This window comes from Ips typographus, linkage group LG3, assembly GCF_016097725.1.
Source record: "Ips typographus isolate SLU linkage group LG3, UJ_Ityp_2.0, whole genome shotgun sequence".
Lineage (NCBI taxonomy): Eukaryota > Metazoa > Arthropoda > Insecta > Coleoptera > Curculionidae > Ips > Ips typographus.
In genome coordinates this window covers 10,045,781-10,071,861 of record NC_138424.1, presented here as the reverse complement: position 1 = coordinate 10,071,861, position 26,081 = coordinate 10,045,781, and the positions used below count along the sequence as shown (strand labels likewise).

Sequence of the window (26,081 nt, the reverse complement as noted above, 5' to 3'; positions counted from 1 at the left end):
CTAGGGGTGGAAATAATCGATATACTCAGGGATTTGTGTGACAAACATAGGCGGTCATGTTGTAAACAAAACCTCCAACTGAAAAAAGTAATTAAATGGCAACATGTGAGTCACTGATTATAAACAGGAAAAGGTGATTAATTACGTCAGCGCCTACAATATTGAATTTTACTACCTGAAAATTTACAATTGAAATTTACCTGAACAAGACACCTTTAACAGGAAAGTCTGGGTAGCTTTTGACGGCGTCTTTGATCAACCGCATTTTTTCCTCATCGTTCAACTGACTGTAGTTTGTCATTTTTGATAGTTTCACATCAAATAAACATGAAGTTGCTGGTTTAACACACACCTTGACTGCATCAAAGCGAACAGGAGCTACAATAAAATACAAACTAGGAATAATAACTTTCTATCGTTATCGTGTACGATAAAAGTTATCGTTGGTTTGCTGACTGACTGTTAGTCCTCAGTTAACAAGTGGTCGGATGCTTTGACCTTTTTGATTTAATACCAGTGGCGTATCAAATCCACGCTTCACTGCTCTCAGGCATTTTAATTGTATACGGACGGCTTGCCGCCAATTTTGTTTTTGCTAAAGTACAATAATTGGATTCAAATTTGGTTTCAGATTAGGAAGTTTTTATCTATTCTCAACAAGATTGATTTATCTAAATAGGAAAATCATTATTGTATTTGTAAATATTTGGGTTTCTGCTTATAATTTAGTAGGTATAACAGGGTGTCCTGTCAGTGACAGGTTACAGTATTAAAAAAAAGCATTTTAATTTTGACACAATGTTGAGGAAATATGAAGTTATCTTGACTCGCTCACTTAAATGTCGGTTTCTTTGACTCAAACATCAATTTCTTAAGTTATTAAGGTTTCTAGAGGTGTTGGTGGTTGTTTTTTTTAATAACTATAATTTTCCATGTAAAATCTGTTGAACAAAAATGTGGATTCACGGCATATTTGAAAAATGTATGAATGCACTAAAATAAATCGATTATTGATCGAAAAAGCAAAACGTCATTTTGCCCATCGAATTGAGAAATCCGATTTGTTCTTTTGAATGTGGCCATTATCTTATAGCAGTGGTTACTTCAAAACTGTCACTTGCAGTATATGGACAGAAAATAATGTTTTCGTTAATTTCTCTATTTGAAGGGTGCAGGGGAAAAACAAGCTAAGTCAAATTTTGAAGTTTTTGAGTACAGCAGTTTTATCTCTAAAATTGTTGTTAACTGGTCACCTATAGGCATTAGAAACATAAATATTTTTTTATACAGGGTGGACCATAAGTAATGGGACATAGAGCTACAGCATATTCCTGATATCAAAATAATACGATTTAGCTGAATTGTCCTATACCGAAAGTTAATATTAAGAAAGATACAGGGTGTGAAAGTTGAAATTTTATTTTAGCTTTTTTGTCATATCTTCACGGTCTTTTGATATAAATTACTGAAAGTTGGTATAAAGGGGTTTTGGCAGGCGTAAAATACGATGCTTTTATTTGTTTTGTAGTAGCTGATAGGGGGCGCTAGCGGTAACCATCTCCGTCCCTTCAAGAGGCTCAAACTTTTTTTTACGGAACTGAAACGGCCATATGACTTCAGAATATGATTCTAAGATGTTTTCTACGTAAAAAAGGTATACTTGTTGTAAGTCTTAAAAGTAGACCGTTTTCGAGTTATTTAATCTTTTATTATTGCATGCATTTACATGTACAGCAGATTTTAATTACAATTTTTTTTTAAATTCTAAGTAGGATTTGATACAAAAACAAAAAGGGCGTTCATAACAACTAGCTTTATTTTAAAGTTTACAAACATTTTTTAAACGGTCAAATTTACATACAGAAACTGTTATGTGTGTAACTTAAGGGTATACAGCACATATCGTATTAACATACGACAATGCATGCAATAATAAAACATTAAATAACTCGAAAACAGTCAACTTTTAAGACTTACAACAAGTATACCTTTTTTACATAGAAAACATGTTAGAATCATGTTTTGAGAGCATATGGTCGTTTCAGTTCCGTAAAAAAAAGTTAGAGTCTCTTGAAGGAACGGATATGGTTGCAGCTAGCGCCCCCTATCAGCTACTACAAAACAAATGAAAGCATCGTATTTAACGCCTGCCAAAACCCCTTTATACCAACTTTCAGTAATTTATATCAAACGACCGTGAAGATATGATAAAAAAACAAAAATAAAATTTCAACTTTCACACCCTGTATCTTTCTTAACATTAATTTTCGGTATAGAACAATTTCGCTAAATCGTATTATTTTGATGTCAGGAATATGTTGTAGCTCTATGTCCCATTACTTATGGTCCACCCTGTATATAAAGCAGCATGCTTTTTTATTTAATATAATAATTACAAGGTTTTTGTTGAAGAAGATACAAAAATAGGTCTTGACTTAGCCTGTTTTTCACCAGATTTATATTATAAATATTAAATTCATCAAGCTTAAGTAGCAAACAAGGTAATTCATAAATTAAAATGTATGTCAAAAAATAATTAGTTGAAAACTTGTTTGTTTTTTATTGATAAAAAATTATTAAACTAATTAGTTACTAGAAAGATTGAAAGGTGTACGCCTATCCTAAAATATGTTCTATTAGACGACGTAGCTCGATTTTCTTCTGACTAAGTTTGGACCCTGTATTGTATAGCATCGCTATTGTCTATCAGGTGAAGCTGTTTTCTCAATTTGGCCAAAAATTGACTTAGCTTGTTTTTCCCGTGCACCCTTCATTTGTATTTTTCTATACTGGAAATATCAATCAGGTTGAAAGAATATGTTTCTGTAATGCACTTACTCTTATTATAATCAATCATAACTGTGTTAGTAGAATTTATTTTTGAAATCATTTACATCTTGAAAAATTACCATGTCAGATGTCACTTATTTTGGAAAACAGTTAACCTTCAGTCAGTGTCGTCTGTCTTTGTCGAGAGCGTTGAGTAGTCAGGAGGCGAACTCCGTAACGATGTAGGAAATAGAAAACGCATAGAAATAGACAAGAAAGAAAATGTCTTTCTACTAACAGTTGGGACTTTACCTATAAGCTATTTTCTATCACATTCGGACACCGTCAACAGAAAACGGAACCTATCGGTCCTAAAAACATTGACTAATTTCTAGTAATAAATTTTCCTCCTATTCAGGGTTAATGACAATAATTTCAATAATTATACGTTTTTTACTTTCTTTCTCAGTAATTAATCATAGATTTCAAAGTTTACATTATAAAATAGTCCAATTCGTTGCCATTATTGTTGTTGGTGTTATTTATTAGAGTTGTCTCTTCAGTTTTAAGTTTCTTATTTTCTTGTTAGACCTTTCCTTGGTGAACAGCTTACACCTCAAAAACAACAACTAATAGATACATTAACACTTTAGTGAAAAACTCAAAAACAAGGAATGGGGGGTTCTAACACAATCAATTGGTCCCCAACTCAACTTTATAGACACAATTTTGACACTGACGGGCATAAAGGTTAAAAAAAAACATTTTAATTTTAGACGACAGTAAAAAAAAATTGACAAATTAAAAATTTCATAGCCCCAAGAGAGATAAAATCATAGCAAGACCTCATTTGGTCTTTCTAAGTGCCGATCTTCGCCAATTGAAACATAGAGAGTACCATATATTACAATATAGAAGGGTTTTCTATGATAACAAAGAAATTTCCTTGCTATTCATTACAGAGTTTGCCTACAGGACTTCTTTCTTTGTATTATTGAAAGGTAATAGACCAATAATATACAGTGGATAGTTAAGTAGCAAAATGTACACCCCTGAATTTAAAATGAAGCTTTAACATTTTCTACTTTTTGGGATGATTTCATGAAACATGTTATAAACACAGAATGATAGTTGATTTTTTACCTTATGAAATATAATATCAATAAATATGAGCCATCTTTGTCAAAACATATCAAACATTTTTCATTGTTTCCAACTGTTAAACTATCATCTGTATTAAAACTATGATCTATAAGTTTCCTAATGTTTTTAAGGTACTTACGATGCTCATGTTCTGTGTCTATTGCTCACTTGAACAAACTCATTCATGCAAAATATGACTTGACAAATCGACATAAAGTTGACATGCTCTATAATCACAAGGTGCTCAACCCTGCCTGGTCCTTAATGGATGTAGCTTATATTTATTCCTGGAAAAAGGTAATATTATTTACTGATATTGGTTTCATGTAACCTATTGTTTTTCTCCTAGAGCCAAGCTTTAGATCTGACTTACAAAATCTACGAATGTCGGGCTAAAAAGCCGAAACTGGATTCTGATGACAGCACATTGGCCCCGTCTAATAACAACAATTGGAAGGAAGTCCAGTTGAGAATTAGTGAGAACGGTGAAATGTCAATTACGGGTATCCAGGACGGCAGTATGATGGATCTGTTAGAGGCCACAGAAAATTTTAAGAATGAAGTTGTGATAAATGAAAGTAAAAAACCTGAAGGGCTTGCTAGTAGTGTGGATAATGAAACCAAGACAAAGCCAGAAGGTGAAGAAGTTGCGGTGAAACCGACTGAAATCGCAAATGGACACAAGGAGTCACTTAACAGTAAACCCACTACAAGTAGCACTGATTTAACAATCAAACCCAAACCACAAAAAGTTGAGGTGAACAATGAGAAGCATCCTAACATGGAAACCACTAAAATTGGAATCAACAATAACACTAGGCTGACTAATTCAGACACTCAAAATGTCCTATCAGTGTTTCCAGTCAGTGCAACAGCTTCTAGTTGTTTATTGACTTCAGAGTCCACCATTTCTATTGTGAGTACGCTTCCGAAAAGTGTCGAGTTGAGTCATAAACTCAACTTGAACAGTGAATTATCTGTGATTCCTTTGAGCTCGAGCGCGAATTGCGTTTCTCTGTCTTCCTGTGGTACCACAACTGTTTATAGTACTATTAATAGGAGTATGTGCAGTACGAAGTTGGACGAGAGCTCACTAAGACGGTAAGAGTCATTTTTATTAAATTTTTCAGTCAGTTTTTTATTCATAACTCTGAATGTATGTAAATTTTAGAACTGAAAACAAGACATGTATAGACACAAATAAAGATGTGCCAGTATCGAAGCCAAGCAACACCTTGAAAAGAAAATGCGAGGAGTCAGAAAAATTATCCGAATTGCCAGCTAAATTGCCCAAACCCACAATTCTAAACCACTCCATTGGGCTGATGAATCTCTCCAACAATCATCCGTTAAAAAAACATTCGAAATTGAACCGCAACGGGGAAAGGCGACATTTAGATTTAAGCGACAAAGTGCCTAACTTAACGGTCAGTCATTCGACGATCGCTCAAAAACCGAGTGCAGACAGCAACAACTCGAAACCGATTATAATTAATCGGAGTCTGCAAATTGTACAAAGGTGCTCGCCGAGCAAGGCAAAACAGCAGCAGAAAAACAATAATTCAGTGCCATGTTATGCTCCGAAACCTGCTAATGAAAGGAATGGTGATAGACAGGAAATTTCAGTGACACTGTGTGAGGTAAGATCACTTATTATTTATTGTTAATTATTTTTAATTTGGCTGTTGTACGTTATCAGTGACTTTGACGATAGTATTCAAGCGATTTAGAGTTAATAGACGTTAATTATTAGAATAGCTAACTTTTGAATTTAAGAGTATACTTAGATATTTAAGAAAACACTTAAATTTGTGTATTTTAATACAAAAACTATTAAGTTTGTGTTTGGAGGATAGAAAAAAATATCTAACTCTAGCTAGTTAAACGCTAATGACGTTCAATGGTCGAATTAATGCCGAAGTTAGAAGTATGTAGAGGAGGGTTCAATAAATATATTTTTTTAAAATCTAGAGTGTTCCAATCCAAAATAATTGTTAGGAAGGCAAAAACTCATATTTCAGTCAGATGACAATGTCTCACTAAAGACAGAAAGTTAAACTAGCAAACAGAACTTGAGGATTTATACAGGATGTTTCACGATAAATGAGTCATATTTTAGGCTTGATAGTGCATCAGAAAATATCTCAAGTTTGCTATTTAAACTTAAAATAAATTTTAGTTATTTTTCAATGTACTTTTAAGCCCTGAAATACGACGCATTTCTCGTGAATCACGCTGTATATTGTTTAGACTAGTGTTTGTTTGGCTAACACATTTTGATCAAATAGATGCAGATTTTTGAAAATTAAATGTTGGTACTTTTTTTTGGTTGATCCAAAATCGAAGATATGTTATAAAGAGAGCTTGCAGCGGAACTAGGCAACACTCCAGAGTATCACGTCACTATGACGTAATTTGGCAAAACCATAACTTGTTAAAACTCTCTGCTCTTGCATGCAGCGTGAAAACGAATGCGACCTAAACCAAAGAATATTGAGCTGTTCTTTAAATATTTCTACCATCTATTACCATCTATTTAGTGCTTTAATATTTATATGAATTTTCAGAAATCTCCAGTGGTCAGTAAACCCCAAAATACCTACCAAAACACTCATCACACCCCTATTATAACACCAGCCCAGTTACCCCACCATCAAAATTTAAATTCTCTGCAAAACAAGGCTACAGACAAACCAGATAAAGAGCCTTCGAGCAATGATAAGGAATCTGTTCAGAACTCCAAAAGCACGCCATCATCCGAATCAGCTGCGGCGGCAAGTACGGCAGGACCTACTTGCACTGTGACAGCTAAGCCTAAACCAGCCACTCCGATGGGTTATAAGACGTTGAGAGATCCGCCAAAAAGTTGGAACTCGCAGATCAATTCGCAAATCGCCAAGGTTAATCAGAACGCCAAAGCGCAGCAATTGGCTAATTTGGCCGCTGGAGCGGCGGCTCAAGGCCGATTAAGTGGAGATTTGAAGAGTGTGAGGCCCGCCAAGTTTTTTAAAGGCCGGAATATGCCGAGATATCTGGGTAAGTACTATTTTAGTTGACTGACCATATTTTTAAACTTTAAAAACGTATGTCCTTGATTAAATGTGCTATTGATGATGAAGTATCTACTTGCTATGTTTTAATTCACTTGAAACACACTTTATGAGAGTAATTTGAATGTGTACGAACTTTTTCTTCTGAATGAGTTTTTCTTAAAATTTAGAATATCTGTTAAATATTGAGTATCTTTAATTTTTAGTATATTTTTAAGTGTCCTTGTCTTTTCTCTTAAAGTAAACTATACTATTTAGGAAATCCAGCTTCTGGGGTGAAACCGATGTACCAAGTGCACGTCAGCCCGGAAAAGGATAAAACCCAGGACCCACAGACAGCGCAGAAAACCACAAAGTCGGAAAAAAGCGAAATTAAGAAACACTCTATAGTGAAGATTGACCCAAAAACACTGAAACCTATTAGCGAAAAGGCACCTGAGACTTCTAATCTCAGCAACATCAGTAGTTTAGCTTTGGCTGTGTCGCAAGCTGGTCAAGAATTACGGTAAATAAAATTCTTATGTATATTAATGGTTTAATGTTAAGTCTTAATTTTTAACCGTCTAGTAGCCCTTTAATAGTTACATTTTAAGACTGGTATTTAAATTTGACTTAACTTGAACTGAGAGAAATCAATCCCAATTACACTTTTTCCTCTTTTTGTTTTCAATAAGCGTTTTATGTTATTTAGGTTAACATCATCACCAAGCGACTTAAAAATCAACACAAGTTCAGTATCAATTTTTAATCCACTTAAACTGCAGCAAAGTTCACCGAAGAGTGACAGGAGGTCTCCGAAAAGTCCTCATTCTCCTAAAGTGAGCAGGTCAAATCAAAACAGCACAGCAGGTAGTTGAAGTGTTTAAATTAATCAAACTTAGTTGGAAGGTTTTTCCGAATTTGCAGCTACTTCAACAAGCTGTGTAACCTTAACCACCTCTTCGTCGCCCTGCACGTTGTCTCCTAAACAGCAGCGCGATAAAATTAGCTTAACGACACCACCAAATCCGTACATACCGAATTTGGGTAGTCCAACTCTTAATCCAAACCAGTTCTTATACCCTGCAGGCGGTTTTCCAAGTTATGATCCGCGATTTATGGCAGCTTGTCACAGGTGAGTTTTTTTTATCAATATCTTGTGTTTTTGGGTGAAAACATTTTTCTAGTTTGTGGTATACGCAAAGAATGGCAGCAGCGGCGGCGGCAGGTCTCGTACCGCCTCCCTTGCCGCACGCTTTTGGTGGTTTAAACATCGGTCTTAGTCCGCCCAACAATACCACTAACCAACCGTCTAGTCCGGGGATTTCTCCCAAACACAGCGCGACCAAACCGACCAGCCAGACTAGAACCAACAATTCCGCACCGTCGAAACCGAGTCGAAAAACGAAAGAAACGACAACGAGCGGAAAAACTGATAAAAGTCTGGAGTCTGCCCTGGAAAAACTAAGCAAACAAGTTAAGGAAGCGAAGGTGGCGGAAGAAAAGCACCAGAAAACTATCAGTGAAAAGCCGCAAGCACCTGAAGAAAGTAACAAAGCAGAGAGTGGGCTGGAAGTTAAAGATACAGCAGTTAATGAAGTGGAGAGGAAAAAGAATGGTGAAGAACAAGAGGAGCAACGGCCTGTTGGTGGTACTGTCCAGAAAAGTCCAGAAATCTCCGTTTCTATTGACGTGCCTGAAGGTAAGTGGATATTTTACTTTTTGTGGTTGTATTTTTGATGATTTGGACACTTTTGCCAATCCCAAAGTAAAACATGAAATTTAACATTTTTAAAAGGAATTAATTATTGTTCTATAAATTAATAATCGGCACTTTTTATTAAGAATTGAATATTCTTGTAATTGTTATTTCTTAACTTTCGTTTACTAAAACGTAAAATGACTTAATTTACGGCATATTCGCGTTTCAAAAAATTATAATTTTATCTTAAGGCTGTTTATTCGGCAGACTGTGGCTGTGTCAAAAATAATTTCTATTATGTATCCTGTGTATCAAAACTGTCTTCGCATATCGCTCCAGCAGTGCTTCGACCATGCGAAGTTAAAGAAAGAAGGGCATATAGGTAATATAGGTTTTAAGAACGTTTTGCAAGGAAATTATCTGGAAGGAATCAGGGATCTATTAATTAATATATTTACGCCAACTTTTTTTAGGTACATAGACAAAGGATAACTCTTGTCAATGATTAAAAGCATAGTTAGATATTACTACTTTAACATCTTCAAATTATTATGCCAACTTAATCGACATTTTCCTATTTTTTATGAATAATACCTTTCTTTCTAAAACCCTAAATGCAAACTTACTTTACACATTAATTACATCTATATTCCATGAATCAGTCAGTTTTTGAAATGTGTAGAAATGTTTATTCATATAGCTGCAATTCATTCCAGAATATTGACAAACATCTTTAAAAAAATCTTCAAAACATACTTAATATTGGTACAAATTGGCCTAATTTAAGTACGTTATGGGTTACGTAACTGAATCAAAATCATGGGTTGGCTTCTTTTGAGGTTTCCTGACCATCCTAAAACCTCATATTGATAAAAACACTGGAATTTTTTTCCCCGTTTGTAATATTCGGCAAAAACTGCCAATTTTTCGTGAGCTCCCAATAACATTTTTCAATTATTTGGTCCCCAAGGAACCCGGGACACACAAACACGACAACCAAACAAACTCAATTACAATAACTCATACTTCTTTTCTTTTTCTAGTTTCAACTTTGTAAGTTCTTTTACGATGTATGATCTAAAATACCTTTTCTAACCCAAGTATTATGCGATGTAGTACTAATAACACATTTACCAGAATAGTACATTTGTGTATCAGAATATTTTCTTCAGCTGTAGTTTCACCTTCAGCTGAAGCTAGGCCGAAAACACCACCTCCAATCGCAGATCCATCAACTCCGCCTGCAGCTACGGCACCTTCTGTAGACAATCCACATCCAGTAGAATCTCAAGCTGGTCCGGAAGTCGAGAAAATTGAAGAACACTCTCAAAAGGAAAAATCACTTGAACCTGCTGTAACCGAAGAGGCTCTTCCCGTAGAACAGGACAAGAATACTCCTACAGAAGATCAGGCAACTGTTAGTGAACTTTCAAAATGTCAGGAAGATGTTAGTGTTAGTGAATCAAATAGGGAAAGCGCGGATATTTTGAGTGTGAAAGAAGCAGCAAAATTGGAAAAAGATGTAAATACTCCTGTGGTTCAGCCAGAGAACGGAGACGGTTTAACGAGTCAGAATAATACGGAAGATAAGGAAAAGAGTGAAAACCTTCCAGTTGAAACTTCTCAAAGTGAAGGGATTTAGGTACGTTTTATTTTACAGTGCTTAATTCGTGCAGCCATAGAAAAGTATTGTCGCATCACGTTTGAGCTTTAACATTTTTAGTTTTACAAATGCTTGTTTAGCAATAGGACTGGACAATCTACTTATAAACAAATAATTCAGCAATAACTTGAGGAACTTTCTTAGTGAAAGCTTGTAAATTTTCTGTGTATATTATGATTTGTTTGTTTTTGTTTTATTGAAATTTTTTTGTTTGTACATAACAGTAACACCCGGTGTATAGTGTTTGTATCCTTCTGAATTTTGACATGTTAATAGTGTTATTCAGCTGGACTTTCACTGTTGCTCTGTTTCTTGAGCTTATACAGGGGGGTCCGTTTTACGAGCTCAACCATGGGGATCTCAGTTATTTGAAGAGATACAAAGTCGGTTAAATTAGGGCAAAGATGCGCATTTTCGAGCTTTGTAGGATGTCGTTTTAAAAATTACAAAATTCCGACTACTTCCGGAATTATCTGGAAAAAAGCGAAATTGAAGATGATGTATTGCATGAATATGAAGTATCACATGTTAAGATTCGGACCTGCAGTTTGGAGGAAATATGATAAATCCGTTCTTTACGAAGAGGGCCTTGTAAATAATGGTACATGACGTTGTTTTGACAGACAAATTATTGACACTCCCACTGGATGTCACTTAACGTCACCTACATTTACTAATTCGGTGTAATATTATTATTAAAATACCCTTTTCAAGTGAAGAAAAACGAGATATGCTAGAAATGTATTACGCATCTCATAGAAATGTACAAATTACTTTAGAAACATAACTACAGCGGTATCTAGAAAGACAACCACCTGCGTGTTAACAGTTTAGTCACCGGTCGTAAAATATCCGCTTCATTAACATTTTGTCTATTAACACGTCTTCTAGGCTACACGAAAATGCTCCAAACTCTGCTAAATTTCGATGAAGCACCAGAAAGTAATTTTTGCCCAGGTTGTTGTCTTTGTGGATACCGCTGTAGGTATGTTTCTGAAGTAATTTGTACATTTCTATGCAATGCGTAAGAAATTTCTAGCATATCTCGTTTTTCTTCACTTGAAAAGGGCATTTTAATAATATTACACCGAATTAGTAAATGTACTGTTCTCGCGGAGTGAGTTTACCCGTGCGTCACGAAGGCTACGTCATTTATAATCATATGAATCAAATCAAGTTTTCGTCAACAAACCTGTTGTGTTCATATTATAGAAAAGGGCGTGTCTAAAGCTTCGTCAGGTTTAAAATTTTGCGTGTATTGTCAGTCAGAAAGTAGAGATCTTTGGCTGCAAATTTGCACTAAAACAACCTTATGCCAAAGCAAATCAAAAATATCTTGACCGAAATAACATTTATTATTTATGAGAAGTCTCCGTTTGGATCATAGAATTCCGTCTAAATTTGAAACCGAATTTATTTACCAAAATTCGCAGAGATGTATCACCAATATGTAGTATTTCTTTAACTTTAAGTTCTTGATTTAGGTTCTGGATGGTTACATGTTTCTCTAAAATAAATACAACAAATTAAAAATTCAATAAGACATTCTGAGTGATGCTGTAGTATCTCATATTTCATTTTCAGGTTGCAATAATCCACTTATTTTATTTTAAACCCGCTGGAAAACATTTTAGACGCTTATTTTATTTTTTCGATGACTTTATTATTAATATGTTTGAAGAAATTTTTATGAAAAATCTATAATGCAACCCAAAAATCTCAGTCTCTGGAAACAATGAAATGTTAATAGATGTTTCTTACAAAAGTAGATATATTTTACTATTATTAACATACTATTGTTGTACATATCATATAATGTATTTCGAACATCTATTTTAGTGCTTTCAGATAAATCAGTAGTCTTGACCCGTCGATAACGTCTCAATTTAGGTTTTCTAGGTGAGATTACTTGCTTGCTTTTCCGGAATCGAATAAACAGTTTTGCGGGAAATTTTTAAAGCAGCTGCAACCTTCGAGTATCAAAAAATACGTCAGTAAGAATATGTAAGGTCTTAAAATTTCTTATTTTCTTCCTGAACAGATGATAAAGCTTCTAAAGGTCCTCCATTAGTTTTTTCCAATTCAAAATATTCACAAAGATTAAGAATTAACTGCTGGGCTTGTCTGTAGAGAATTTTTCCAGGCATTTTCTAAAAAAATACTGTAATAGTAAGTAATTCCGAATTTAGGAAAAACCAAATGGCTAAATAAAAATCATAATAGACACTACCACTTTTTTTTTCAAAACAGGTTAGTAATTGTGCCAATTTTGGTTAGATCGTGACAGCCGACATAAAAAAAATAAAAATACTAATAATAATATTATGAAAGTACTTACAGTATGTTAAAAGCGTAGAAACAATAGCTCTTAAAAGAACTGTGGTGGTGGGGTAAATAGAAAACTTTATAAATGATTAACAACGCAAAGAAACGGAAAAGAATTAATAGTAAACAAATCAAATAAATTTCGATGGTTGTCAAACTGACAATGACTGAAATAGAAGCGCTAATCAGTAAATGTTTTTTTTGGAAGACATTCAGTTAGATATTTACCCTTTCTGAAAGTGAACAATAGACAAGGATGAAGTCAATAATGCATGTCTACTTCTAAATCACAGGGGGATGACGCACGGGTAAACTCAGACCGCGAGAACAGTAAGTAATCTTTCTCTTCACAAAGAAAGTATTTTTCATATTCATGTGATACATCATCTTAACCAGAAAAAAAAGCTGAATTTAAAAATGCCAAAATCCAAGATGGCGCCCATATGAAAAAACAAAGCTGATGATGGTTTCGGAAAATCGAAACGTTGGATTCCAAATTTGACTCCGCCATATTGTAGAGGAGAAAAAGTGGCTGTGACGATCTGTCAGTTATTTTTATTTGTCTCTTCAAATAAGTCCAGAAAAAATTAAAAACGTTTTTTTCCATAATTTCGCTTTTTTCCAGATAATTCCGGAAGTAGTGAATTTTGTAATTTTTAAAAGGACATCTTACAAAGCTTGAAAATGCGCATCTTTGCCCTTATTTAACCGACTTTGAATCTCTTCAAATAACCAAGATCCCTATGGTTGAGCTCGTAAAACGAACACCCTGTATAGGGTATTTCCTTAAAGGGTATTGTGAGAGTTGTTGCCAAATGGTCTAAAGTGTCCTTTGTTTTTTTTACGACGGTCAAAAATGTGTGAAGTATGTCAGATCAAGATTTAAAAGATTACTAACCATTCTTAACATGATTTGTTAGTTGGTTTTCTAAAACTACAATTATATGTCAATTTAGCTCATCTGATGACTGCTTACATAATAATTATTTTTGTTGGCATCAGTTTGTTTATTAAAAACGTTAGTTTAATTTTACCAAAACGGATATTAACATCACTTAAGGGCAATACTCTATACACAAATAAACAGCAAATTAATCTTTGTACATAAACTGAACGTCGGGTGTCGTTTGGTAATCAAAATATTGATCTGGTAATGAAAAAGTGCCTATCGGAACGGTGGTGAAACTCCTGATTTAACCTTAAAAATATTTTTATATAAATGGTGAGAGCGCCTGCAAAATTATTGTCTAGTCAAAAAGTAGAGTCAGTAATTTTAACTATTCATACTAAACATTGGATTAAAAAAAAATGTGATATGTATTATAGTCGATTGTGTACAGGATAATTTCAAATTCGGCCCTAAATCATCAACATATCACTGTAAAAATGTTTTGCAGGTGTTTCTGTTAGGATAACGTTTCAAAACATGTTCGATGTGAATAAAAAACAGCTTTTACGGTGCCTTTCCACATTATAAGAGATTTTGCTTCCTTTTAGCACACCAAAGATAAATGATGAAGACACTCAAATATCTTGCCGGGAACGAGATTCCATTTTTTTCCCCAGTCTCAATATTATTCTAAAAAATTTAATCTGCCAGGCTGTGACAGGATCTACTTGGATAGTAACGTTGTACAATCATTTGAGGATTAGATGAATTACTCGTTTACAGTGTGTCTCAAGTGTAAATTGCTCAATGAATCTATCCTTGCTTCAGTTAAATGTGGTAAGTATATTGAGTCTCTGGATTTTAAATTTTTGCTCAATGTGATAATGAAATGTAGCTGTTTTGAAAAAGTATTTCTAACCTAACTAGTACAATAATTATTATTGACAAACACTGTGTTTCACCGACTTTGAGATTTTTTTTTATAACTTAAGACCCATCTCCTAAGTTTCTTCTTAGTGTCAGCAATCTTTCTACTTATCCATATAAATTAGATATGAATTTTGTTGTAGCGTCCTGTTAATTTTATTTTAGTAAAATTGACACAGGACATTACAGACTATTAGTGACATCGACATCATAAAAAAAATCATATTTTATGATGTCGACATCACTATAAAAGCCATAAATAATACGTTTGAAACATCCGAACAAGAAACAGTGGGATTTTTAATTATACAGGAGATTGTAAATTGTTTCAAAAGTTGCATATACAGGGTGATTCACGCTGATGGTATATTAGAAGTATCTAGAGAACGACTCAATATTTTTCGCTGAAATTTGTAGTGTAGGGTGTAGGTTAGGTTGGGTCTCACAATATTTTGAACTTTGCGGTGTTGTCAGAGCAGTCGGAAAGAACACCAACTTTTGATTTTCAAATGGATCACCCTGTTTCTAATCTCATTTTTGAATTCGTCGCAAGAAGGCTAGTAATTAATGTTAATACCTCCCTATACCTATTTTTGCACCGTTTCTTAGATATTTCATAAAAATAGTGAATTGGTCAGCAAAACGGTAGTCTAAACATTAATTAAATGGTCAAGTTTTGAAAGGTTTGCTTATGCGACCTTTTGTTTTCAGTTAGACAATACCACATGGTTGAAAAGTTCAAAGACTGAAAATGAAAAAAATTACAGGGTGGTCAATATTTTCCTTTAAGTTCGTTTTTTTAAATGCAACCACCAATGTATTATGGTTTGTAATAAAAGAACATTAAATTTAGAACAATTCTATGTATACTCTTCCTATACCTAACTTCAACCGTTTCTGACTTATCAACAGTTTTTCCTTAAAGTGCGTATAACCGTGGTCCGTATTCAGATTAGTATGGATTACGATTTAATGCGCTCTTTAAGGGAAAACTGTTAATAAGTCAGAAACGGTTGAAGTTAGGTATAGGACATGTATAAATGGATTTGTTCTAAATTTAATGTTCTTTTATTACAAACCATAAAACACCGATGATACCATTTAAAAAACGCACTTTTTGCAGTTTTTTTATCTGTCCGACTAAAAGGTAAATATTGACCACTCTGTAGGTCTTTTTCATTTTCTGTCTTTGGGCTTTTCAACCATGTAGTATTGTCCAACTGAGGACAAAAGGTCACATCATCAAACCTTTCAGGACTTCTTCTAGACCACCGTTTTGCTGACAAATTCACCATTTTTATGAAATATCTAAGAAACTGTGCAAGATAGGTATAGGGAAGTATTAACATTAATTACTAGCCTTCTTGCGCGGAATTAAAAAATGAGATTAAAAACAGGGTGTTTCATTTGAAAATCAAAAGTTGGTGTTCTTTTCGACTGATCGGAAAACCGTTAAGTCCAAAATATTTTGGAAAGAGAGTTTGGACCCAACCTAAATTTCAGTGAAAAATATTGAGTTGTTCTCTAGATACTTCTAATATACCATCACCGTGAATTACCCTGTATATTTACTAATCTTTTATAATAGGTATTTCACCTGTTTTGACATTTTCGACTTATTTCAGTCAAAGAAATTCTTGGACACACTGTAGGGTAATTAAAAACAATTAATTATACAATTTGACCAGGATTGACAAAAAAATCGTTTTTTGCGACAATAATTAAAAAAAAAAGATCATCTAAATTAAATATTTTGATATTGCGGTTTAATAAGAGCGGCGAGAAAGGTACAAAGACCGAGTTGTCTGGTTAAAAAATAATAATTGAGATCAACTTTATATTATATTATATTTAATATACACCTTAACAATATTGTAGATGTAAATCATGTTTGTTTTGAGCTGTAAATTAGAGATTTTATTATGTACAATTTGTATATACTAAGCACAGATGACGATTTTAATAAAATATTTATAGTTTATTGGTGTTTTTTTTTAATTACAAGTCTGGTTGCATTAAGGTTCTGATCTTCTTCACGCTCCTTTCACTTGGCCTGGTGGCTAAATGTTTTCCTAAGAAGGTGAATTTCATATTGTCAAGCAGGAACTCAAACACTGAGGTTTCTTTGAGGATCGCTGAAAATACATCCAGTAAGTACTGGGTGCATGTTTAAAGCTTACCTTAAAGTACTTTTGAGCTGGTTTTGAGGAGTAACAATCTGGAAAGTCATTTTAGTTTCCAGGACTACAGTCCCTTGCATTCCAACTAGGCTGGGTACTTTGGATTTAATGACTTTCAGTTCTGCTCCCACCATCTCAGATTTGGCTACAATCACACTACAATCCAATAGTTTCTACACTAAATTTAATTTTTTTCAGAGAGTTACCTGAAACTGTTCCATTCCTGGTCAATGTTAGACGGCGCACGTTTAATCAAGTCTAAGTTTTCCCTCATGTAGTCCCTCCACATGTTTCTAACCTTTTCCAGCGATTGATAGTTCCAACCATCCTAAAAACCACCAAACCTTTTCCCAATTATTAAAACTTAATATAATTTATTTACCTTAGGCAACTTCAACAGTCCAATTTTCTGTCGTTGTTTCCTGGTTAGGAAGGTTTTCTTTTGCTTGCGCCTCTTGGGCTTTACTATGGAGTGTTGTTCTAACAAAAATTGCCATCTAAATTCTGACTTCAAGTTTTTGGAGTCAGTTGTCGGTAAAGTTTGACTTAAAAACGTGTGTAAATGCCTGTAAAATGATTGTTATAAAGAGCAGACGTTGGCTTATTATACTTGTACGAACTGTGTAGCGTCTTCTTTTGATAAATCTTTGCCTCCGATTATTTCGTGGGGTAGAGGGGCGTTGATTTGATCTGAAATAGTTTTAGACACAAATCAGGCTTATTTTTAATTCAATCCCAGATGATAATCTACAGGGTTATACAAAAGTTATAGGGTTTCTTCTAATTCACCAGAAAATGTTAATGAATGTAATAATAGACCATGACAACAGTGAAAAAAAAAATACAACGTTGTTAAATTTTTAATGGAACATCCTGTATATTTTCTGATCAGTTGATACATTTTGTCTTCTGATTATAAAAATATGTAATAAGTTGATATAGGCTAAACGTCATTAATATTCGAGTTGATGCTCCATCTAGTCTGCAGAGCGTCATTTGTCGTCCCAATGACGTAATTTATCAAAACATGACCAACTGTCAAATCATGTCAACGTGACGTTCGGTCCCTTTTATAGCAACTGATTTTAAAAATTAATCAAATCACCATTTTAAAATCCAATAATTCGAAAACGGCTAAACCAAAATGTCAACTTATATTTTTGGAATCAGAAGAAAAAATCTATCAATTCAACATAAAATATACAGGGTGTTTCATTAAAAATTTATCCACTTCGTATATTGACGCTTCGTTTTATTCGGAACAGGAATATTTTAATTATGTTTTTTAAAAAAAAGTGAGAATTGTTCTGTATGTAATTTTGTATTGGTATATCGCTTGCTGAGAACCATAGTGGCGAAAGTGGAAATGAGTCGTTTTGAGATAATTGCTTGTAAAGTTTTGCTCATAGTTGGAAAAGGCGTAGTAGGTTTTAGATTGGAATTTTCAAAACAAAAGTGGTTTGGTAAAACTTCTTTTGTTGTACTCTAAGTATGTATACCTATGTACAAGTAAAAAAGTGAATAGGTCAAATGTTAGTATGTTTTTTCGCCGTTGTGGCACAAATATTGAGTAGTTTTTGCCGCAAATTTCAATTCAACAATGACAAGTAGGGAACAAAAAATAAATAAAATTATAATAATATTATTGGTTTAATACGCAAGAAAAAAGTTTATTGAGCAACAGTCAGTTTCTTATAAAACTAATGAGCAAAGTTTAGATTAATAACACAGCACACTTTCTCTGATGTATGGATTAAAAAAATAGAATAGTAGGTACATACCCACTACATAGAGCCCCACCAAGCCTTTTAGTTTTTCTCGTGGTTCAAATTTTCAAAAAAAGGTGCATGAACTCGGGGGATGGACCTGTTTTTAACAAGAGACTGGAGGTCGTCGAATTTTTTTTTCCCAATGGGAATACTTTGAGAATAAGCGGGCAATAATTTAAAACCATTTAAGTTTTTCAAAGTCGATTTTCTTGTCTTCGTGACATTGCTGACTATCACACATCGAAACTCTGGGTCGCTGTAAGCAGTTTTAAAAAAAAATCGATCCAAGTGGTGTTTATCAAAGCGAATAATAGAAATATCGTTGAAGTTAAATTTCTCGCCACTTGAGTCGCGGTTAAATTCGTTGTTTGCAATGCCCTGATGCAAACTTTTGAGGTCATAAAAATCACCGTGCGCCAGTTCATTGACAACAAACCTGGCACCTGTTTTTTTTGCGTTGTTAATAACGGTTGCATATTGGGAGGGAACGTAGATAGGTCCATTTTTAAGAGCTTTCTTGATTGCCTTTTCTATGATAGAATGACTTGCATCCCCTTCATTTTGTCCATGTCCGACTACAAGGAATTTGTGGGTAATGCTGTTGATATTAAAATTGGCAACAGCATACAAGAAAGCGGAAATAATGAACTTATTTTTTCCTTGCCCTCCACAGTTGTCAGAATATAATACAATATTCAGTTTTTGAGAGTCAGCAGCTGCCGAGACTTTTCGCAGATAATCCAAAAGGCAAGTGCCGATTTCATTGGAACCGCGTTTTCCCTCTCCTTCGTGCCAGAAGTAGCACTGAACTGGTCCCAAGCCCTTATTTTCAAGTTGACAAACCGTAAAGTTATATGAATTCAAACGTGATTTGTAGTAAAAGGAGTTGACGTCACCTCGTGGAGTTGGTAAGGCAGCCTGCAAATCAAAGCAGGCAACTTTATAATCATCGCTGATCAATGTTTTATCTAATTTTTTTTCCTCCCTGGAAAGTTCTTTTTCTTGCATGTGAGTTTTGTAACTCTCATCTAATGCTGTTTTTTCTTCCGGGTTTGAATTTTTAAATGTTTCGCACGTTTGGCATTGGTCTTTTTTAGGTGAGTGAAATGACATATTAAATTCAAAGAGAAAAATATGGCGGTACATAGAATATTTTCCAGAAGGAGTGCCACTAGCTCTGCACATTTCAACGTAATCCCTGTACAGATCAGAAAGATTTTTTCCTCCAGCAATGAATTTTCTCTGAGTGTTAGCTCTAGTATAATGACTTTCAACCGCTGGAATTGAAGCCAGATGCTCCCTCATGCCATTTGTTATTTCCTGCGACAGTTTATTACTGGGTTTAATTCCACGTTTCTCCCCTTCTAGAAATCCGCCGTCATTCTTTGCCTTTACAGTTCTTATAAACCTTTCAGAAACGCCCAAAGTACTTCTAAAAAATTTAAAGCAAACGGAAACCTGTTTATCATTTTTTCTGAAAAAATATGAGTAATTGAGGGTACGGTTTTTTTGTCGATTCAGTATCACGCGGCGAGATAATGGCTGTATACTCTGCATGTGTCCTAAAACGTAGTTTCTCTGAGCTTGCAAATCTCCCAACACCCAAAATTTTTTAAACAAAATTTGTCTTTCTTCTTCAGAAAATTTAGCAAGGCATTTAAATCGACATGTTTCAGCGTTGCATGGTTTAAGCATTTTCTTGGCCTTCTGCAATTTTCCATTGTTTAGTGAGTAGTATTCTTGACCTGAATTTCGAAGCTTCTTAGCCAAAGTTTTTTTCCATTCACCTTGATTTCTCTTCCTTTTCTTTGAGTTTAACGTTACCTCGTCCGGTACGGTAGATTCATCGCTTGATGAGCTCTTATCAATAAGACAATCTTCAGTAACGCCAAACGTGGGATCAGCAATATCGTCATCCGTTGGATCTGCTGTACTGTTTCTGCTTGAAGAAGAGGAACTGCTTTCAGAGCTTGTGCTACAAGATGAGCTGCTTGAAGAGGATGAGGAATCATGAGAATCAAGCGGTCGATCATCTTCACAAGTTTTCACTTCTAAAAAAACCAAATATTTAAATAGAATATCAAATACTAACTCAATGAGTCAGGCTTTTGAAATGACATTTTAAGAAATACACTCACCATCTCCAGCAGAGTTATTATCAATTAGAGGTGTGAGTGTTTCTTCATAATGTTTGTCAGATAGGGGAATAACTGATTCAGGTTTAACGAGAGCAACGTGAGACGTCATACTCTCTATACAACTATTCTCCGTTTGGCAAAAAATATTTTCCTTGTTTTCTAAAACATAATAATAAAAAATAAATAATACTACTTATAATATTTATATTTTCGAGAATCATCAATCGATTTATACCTGTTTAAAATCAATACTTGCCAAACAATATGATGAAAAGCTGACGTTAAATATTTATAAAAGAAGTAAAAATAAACGTGATCTTATAAGAGTCAGCTTTATGACATAACATTTGGAGACATACTCACCAGGATAAATATTTATAGGTTTAGTTTTGGGTGGTTCGTCATAAAACTTGCTAATGGTAAAACTAATTGTGCCACTATCGGTTGGGCTTTGTTGAGTTTCAGAAGTGTTTTCTACTTCTTTGCGCTGGTCACATTCATCGGGATTATTTTGATGGGTACTATTAATTTCTAACTGGGGAATGATCGATAGGGGTGCAACCTCAGAGTGTGCAACATAGTTAGGAGATTTGGCAAGTGTAGAAATCACATTAAGTTCTTCTTCAACACCTGGAAATTTTGCCACCTCGTAGTTGAAATCAGTACCTGCAACAATGAACATTAAACAACTCAAGAAAGCTAATGATAAAAGGTTATTCCAAAGATTAATAATATAAATAATAATATCCCTGATATTAATATCATGAAGTTAAGGGTTAAATATTTGGATACAAATAGAAATAACTCACCAACTTCATTGTGACTGGATTGAGTAGCTGGTGATACTACTTTTTGATCATTGATATCAAAAGACTGAATTTTGTTTTGCCCAGTATCCGTTGTCCTGTAAGCAAAAGACCTGACTCTAAAAAAATAACTCCTATTAGGAGACATCTAAACAATATTTGCAACTAGCTGAATAATAACATTATGAAATAGAAAGGACGGTGATTGGAAAATAAGTCAACAAAACCTACCTGCTAATACCTAAGGCAGCAAATATTTTCTGTGAGCGTTCATTCATGTTCCTGCTGCAAAACAAAAAAAAAACATGTCACACGATGTTATTAGAGTTAAGGTACCATGTGCGATGTGCGTCGAATCAACAAAACAAAAAATGTTTCAAATATTATTCGTTTTCAGAGCAATAATGGCGAATAATATTTACCGTCATTAATGCAGCATTTATAAACCAAATCTTAGAATAATAAAGACGAAAAAGTACATTCGTTAAATGTGAAATACGTATTGTTAAAGTAATTTACATCAGTGTCGGCGAAAAAGTCACTTTCGCCAATACAGTGCAAATAACAAAAAGGAAAAAAATTATTAAGTCCGAGTAACTTACCTTTCGTCCGTAGTTTTTGATATTACGCCTTTGAATTTCACACAACAACGACGAATCATGCGTTTCGCCACTTCTCAGTAAAAAACTGCTGACGTATCACTTTAACTCTTGGCATAACACTGAATTCGCCACTAACGCGCGTAATTGGTTGAACATTATCGGCACGGCCATAACGACCGATGCTGTCCTCTGGTGAGTACGTAAAAAGTTATCGTTTCGCCAATATTGTACTTAAAAGAGGGCGTAACATAAAATACTTTGGCGCCATTAGTTTATTTTTGGAATTTTTGCAGTTTCGCCACTATGGTACTCAGCAAGCGATATGTGTGATGTATAAGTTTTATGAGTGCTAATATTATATTTTAGGCTATTGTAATTGTTGACTTGCTGCACATACATTTCATGTATAATGTTGTCAAATAAATAAATCTAAATCTATATTTTTTTCACTTTTGCCATGGTCTATTCTTCTTTTTGAAAATAACTAAAAAGTGAAGTTTCTAGATACATCCAAAAAATGTTCTTTGATTTTGAGTTATTATTAAATAATTAAATACCGCATTTTGTTTTTCATTTGGACAAACTTGCTCCATGTTTTAATTGACTTATGTTATTATAATTAAATATTTTTTTTTTGTAAATTATAAAAGCAACCATTCTTTGACATCTAATGTGAACGATTTATGCAAAAACACGTCATTTGACAGATTATTTTTATGCTTTTTTCTTCTTTTTGTGCGTATTTTAATTTTTTGTGCTTATTTGTTGCTATGTTTTTGGTATGGTTTAACTAGTTTTTGACAAAACAGAACAAAGCTTTTCAAGTTTTTTCTTCAATATTAGGGTCAAGTGGGGTAAATGTAAATAGGGATAATTGTAAAAGCTGTTATATGTGTAAAAGAACTGCTTAGACAAAAACAAAACCGAAGTTTTGACGTAAAATTACGTTGGTTCTGTAACGTCTCACTGTGGGCCATTGGCCCTAAGTGGTAATAATGACTTGCTATATTGTAAGCAGTCCAGTGCTCTTTAAGCCGTCCAAACAACTTCCAAATGCTTTTTAAGTAGTCGAAAGCCTTCCAAAACCTAGAGGTCAAACAGTCTAGAAGCTTCCAAAAGCTTTTGCACACATAACACTATAAAGGCTTCCAAATGGCTAAAAGCTTCCGTATGCTTCTAAAACAGTTTAAAAGCTTCCATAAATTTTTAAATGTTTTTGAAACTCTCCAGAAACCTACCAAATGCTCCTAAATAAGTAGTCTTAAAAGATTTCAAAATACTACAGAAACCCAAAATGCTTCTAAAGCAGTCGAAAAGCCTTCCAAAAGGTTTTAGAACAATCTAGAAGCTCTCAAAATATTTCAAGACAGTCTAAAAGTTTTGCTGTTTAGACTGCCGCTTTTAGGGGAGTTTAAAAGCTTCCAAAAGTTTGTATAACCGTCTACAAGGTTTCAAATGTCTTAAAAGCAGTCCAAAACCTTCAATGCCCTTAAAGTAGTCTAAAAAGATTTCTACAGAAACTCCAAAATGCTTCTAAAGCAGTCGGAAGTCTTTCAAAACCGTCTAGAAGCTTCCAAAAGCTTTTAGAAACACTCCAAACACTTCGAAATGCTCTTCAACTAATTTAGAAGCTCTCAAAAGCTTCCAAAAAATTCTAGAACTTGAACTCAAAAAAAAAAGTAAACAAATTTGCACCTCTGAAAGAGTTTTGTGCTTTTTTTACAGATTTTTATGCTTTTTTGAGGAAAATGTTTTTGCTTTTTAAGCGCTTTTTTTCACAATTTTAGTGCTTTTTAATCTATACTCTCGTCATTATCAATTATAGGTATTAATAACTACAATTTATTAGTTATTTTTAGAATTATTAATGTTCTAGAGATATGTCAAATATTTGATGGTTTATCAGATCCTTAATCATTTATTGTTGCAAATCATATAAAAAATAACATTCCGATTTGGAACTGTAATAAGCTGCTAACATAAATATCATATTGTCCCACTGCTGATTTTCTTTCACACCAAATAACATAAATCAAGAATTTTCTGAAATTTTGTTGTTCACCTGTAAATGTAAAATGTGTCAATTTTAACATTTTAAAGATTGAAAAGTAATACTATCTAATCTCCTGACAAGCTTAAGCCACTTTCATTTTATGAGTAGGTACACTCATTTCAACAAACTGAAGTGAAAATATTGGGTTAAAATATTAAAACATTTGCTTTTATAGTCAGTTTTTTTTTTAATGTAAAAACTATAAATACAAGTTTTAAACTAAAACTATAAAATCATAACTAACTAAACCAAATTAATTTACCTAATAAGCTGCTACTAAAAAGTGAATATTTAACAGACTGAAAAATCAGTCAATACAAAAAAAGCAATCACTCATAACAAGGAGTCCCATCTTTATTCCAACTTTTTGCTTTTTGTTTTTCAAAAGCAAAAGTCAAATACAAAGTGGATACCTCCCATTCACTTTTTGACAAAGTCCCACATGGTCTGTCATCCTGCCCCTGTTCTCTCAGAAACTTTTTAGCATGATCATAGTCATCTGGTTGTGTTCCTCCAAGAGGTTTGTCCCTATTAGGTGGGTAACATGCAAAAGCTCCCATGCTACTCAATAACTGTCTACCCTCATGTTTCATTCTGTTGTAAAAGTCAAAGAATTTCTCCTTTCTAACCAATTTCAGTCCATACTTCTTTGCAAGCTTTACAAATGTTGGAAAGTGCACTAGGAACTCTGGACAGTCCACACGTCCGTCGTGCAACTGGAAGTCATATTTTGCACCAAATAATGGTGGATCATCAGCATCAAAATGCAACATTACTTTATAAATGTTATTGCCAAAACAATGAGAATCGGCACGTCTGGCTCTGCTGACTATTTCATTTGAGTCTATCATGGTTCCAATAAAGTAGCCTCCAGCCATAAGACATTCAGAAGCATTTTTAAACCAGCATTCAGCCTGTGGCAGACTTTCAAAACTGTAATGAAATGCAAACTGACAACTAACTATGTCCAGTTTAATGGAAGGGTCCATAAATTTCTCTCTATATCTCACTTTGCCTGCATCACCATGTATAAGTTCAAGTGAAAACAAATTTTCAGGGCCTCTGCCTCTCCTTTTCTGTGACCACTTTTTCATAGTAGCATAACGATTTTTGCAGTCCTCTAAAGAGCATTCAGCAATGTCACTACAAATCAAATGGGTGATATTTCCTTTTTTCCACTTGGATAAATCACCACCTTTACCACCACACATGTCATGCACTCGAATTGGTGGATTGTGCTGCTTTTTAGAATCTTTCACTTTGGTTAAATACTCATTAATTAACATACTTTTTATCCAGTTGTGAAACACTCTTAAGTTGATAATATCACTTTTAGACCTTTCCTGCACACCTTTGTCTTCAATTAGATTGTAATGGGTTGCCACCACTTCTGCATGATTGACTACTTGGTTTCTGTGGGCTTCATGAACATCCAATCTCTTGATTTCTTCATGGTCAGTGTGAAGCACTTTTTTAATGTTTTCCTCAGTTTTTGTGGATTCATCATCATCATCAGAGCTTTCACTTAAAGATCTTTTTAATGAAACTGAAGGGTATTCAGGTGATGAGTTGTCTTCATAAGTTTGGTGGGCTGAAGCAGCTGCCAGCATAAGAGTTTCTTCTAGTTTATCTGTGTTTTCACTCATCTTTACTATAATACGGTACTTAGTGGGTTGCTAGAAGAGACAAAGATACTTGAGACCATGGGGATATGACCAGCAAATGGGTTAGGTCCCTAGTTTGAATACTTTAGCTCATTGCTACACTAAATAATTTAAAGTAAATGTTACTTACCCTTGATAGTTGAGTTCATTGCGTGTATAAAAATAAATAGTTCAGCGATTTCGCTGAGTTATTAGAAGGCAAATTGAGTTGGTTTCTCAAAAAATATTAGTGTAAAATGGAGTCCTTGTTACCATGTATTTACACTTGTATTTTGTCGTATTAATTATTACTCAGGATTAATATAAAGTACTGTTTAACTTTTTTAATCTCGTATTAGTAAATAGTTTAATATTTACTAATAATAATCAAAATAAAAACTTGAAAGACAACTTTAAAATGGATATTCCACGTTTTAAGAGGT

General features: G+C 34.0%; 4 protein-coding genes and 1 long non-coding RNA gene across 10 annotated transcripts in view; 1 reads left to right on the top strand and 4 right to left on the bottom strand.

The window, feature by feature from the left end:
• Positions 1–470, bottom strand: part of Aprt (adenine phosphoribosyltransferase) — a 1,087-nt gene extending 617 nt beyond the window's left edge. The window contains exon 1 of the mRNA XM_081974778.1: positions 201–470. Coding sequence (XP_081830904.1) covers positions 201–301 — 101 coding nt within the window. The 5' untranslated portion in view covers positions 302–470. The remainder of the gene's footprint in view (positions 1–200) is intronic.
• The window catches only part of LOC145725855 (uncharacterized), a 19,638-nt gene extending 3,212 nt beyond the window's left edge, over positions 1–16,426 (top strand). For 2 of the 4 annotated variants that reach the window (XR_014177421.1, XR_014177420.1), the window contains 10 exons: positions 4,044–4,209; positions 4,262–5,013; positions 5,084–5,552; positions 6,480–6,948; positions 7,221–7,467; positions 7,654–7,811; positions 7,869–8,076; positions 8,129–8,643; positions 9,816–11,412; positions 12,967–16,426. Coding sequence is in view for 1 of the 4 variants with exons in the window: in XM_081974754.1 (XP_081830880.1) it covers positions 4,044–4,209; positions 4,262–5,013; positions 5,084–5,552; positions 6,480–6,948; positions 7,221–7,467; positions 7,654–7,811; positions 7,869–8,076; positions 8,129–8,643; positions 9,816–10,285 (3,454 nt within the window). In the remaining 3 variants the exon portion in view is untranslated. The remainder of the gene's footprint in view (positions 1–4,043; positions 4,210–4,261; positions 5,014–5,083; positions 5,553–6,479; positions 6,949–7,220; positions 7,468–7,653; positions 7,812–7,868; positions 8,077–8,128; positions 8,644–9,815; positions 11,413–12,966) is intronic. The other 2 variants (XR_014177422.1, XM_081974754.1) reach the window with 2 other exon arrangements.
• LOC145725873 (uncharacterized) lies at positions 12,258–12,847 on the bottom strand. The gene is made up of 2 exons (XR_014177423.1): positions 12,645–12,847; positions 12,258–12,456 (listed from the first exon to the last, which is right to left on the bottom strand). It is a non-coding gene; the product is annotated as an uncharacterized LOC145725873 (long non-coding RNA).
• On the bottom strand, positions 16,277–26,081 carry LOC145725860 (mRNA cap guanine-N(7) methyltransferase-like). 2 transcript variants are annotated; one of them, XM_081974763.1, is made up of 6 exons: positions 25,790–26,081; positions 17,248–17,317; positions 17,010–17,193; positions 16,834–16,955; positions 16,638–16,783; positions 16,277–16,582 (listed from the first exon to the last, which is right to left on the bottom strand). In XM_081974763.1, the coding sequence occupies exons 1-6, from the start codon at positions 25,806–25,808 to the stop codon at positions 16,446–16,448; spliced, it is 678 nt and encodes a 225-aa protein (XP_081830889.1). In that variant the 5' UTR covers positions 25,809–26,081; the 3' UTR covers positions 16,277–16,445. The 2 variants fall into 2 exon arrangements, with proteins under 2 accessions (XP_081830889.1, XP_081830888.1); XM_081974762.1 differs by lacking the exons at positions 16,277–16,582; positions 16,638–16,783; positions 16,834–16,955; positions 17,010–17,193; positions 17,248–17,317 and adding an exon at positions 24,158–25,671.
• Positions 18,277–23,179, bottom strand: LOC145725856 (uncharacterized). Of its 2 annotated transcripts, none has more exons than XM_081974755.1 (6): positions 21,943–23,179; positions 21,572–21,625; positions 21,344–21,459; positions 20,898–21,200; positions 20,535–20,693; positions 18,277–20,447 (listed from the first exon to the last, which is right to left on the bottom strand). In XM_081974755.1, the coding sequence occupies exons 1-6, from the start codon at positions 21,999–22,001 to the stop codon at positions 18,436–18,438; spliced, it is 2,703 nt and encodes a 900-aa protein (XP_081830881.1). In that variant the 5' UTR covers positions 22,002–23,179; the 3' UTR covers positions 18,277–18,435. The 2 variants fall into 2 exon arrangements, with proteins under 2 accessions (XP_081830881.1, XP_081830883.1); XM_081974757.1 differs by having other exon boundaries at positions 21,344–21,438; positions 21,943–23,178.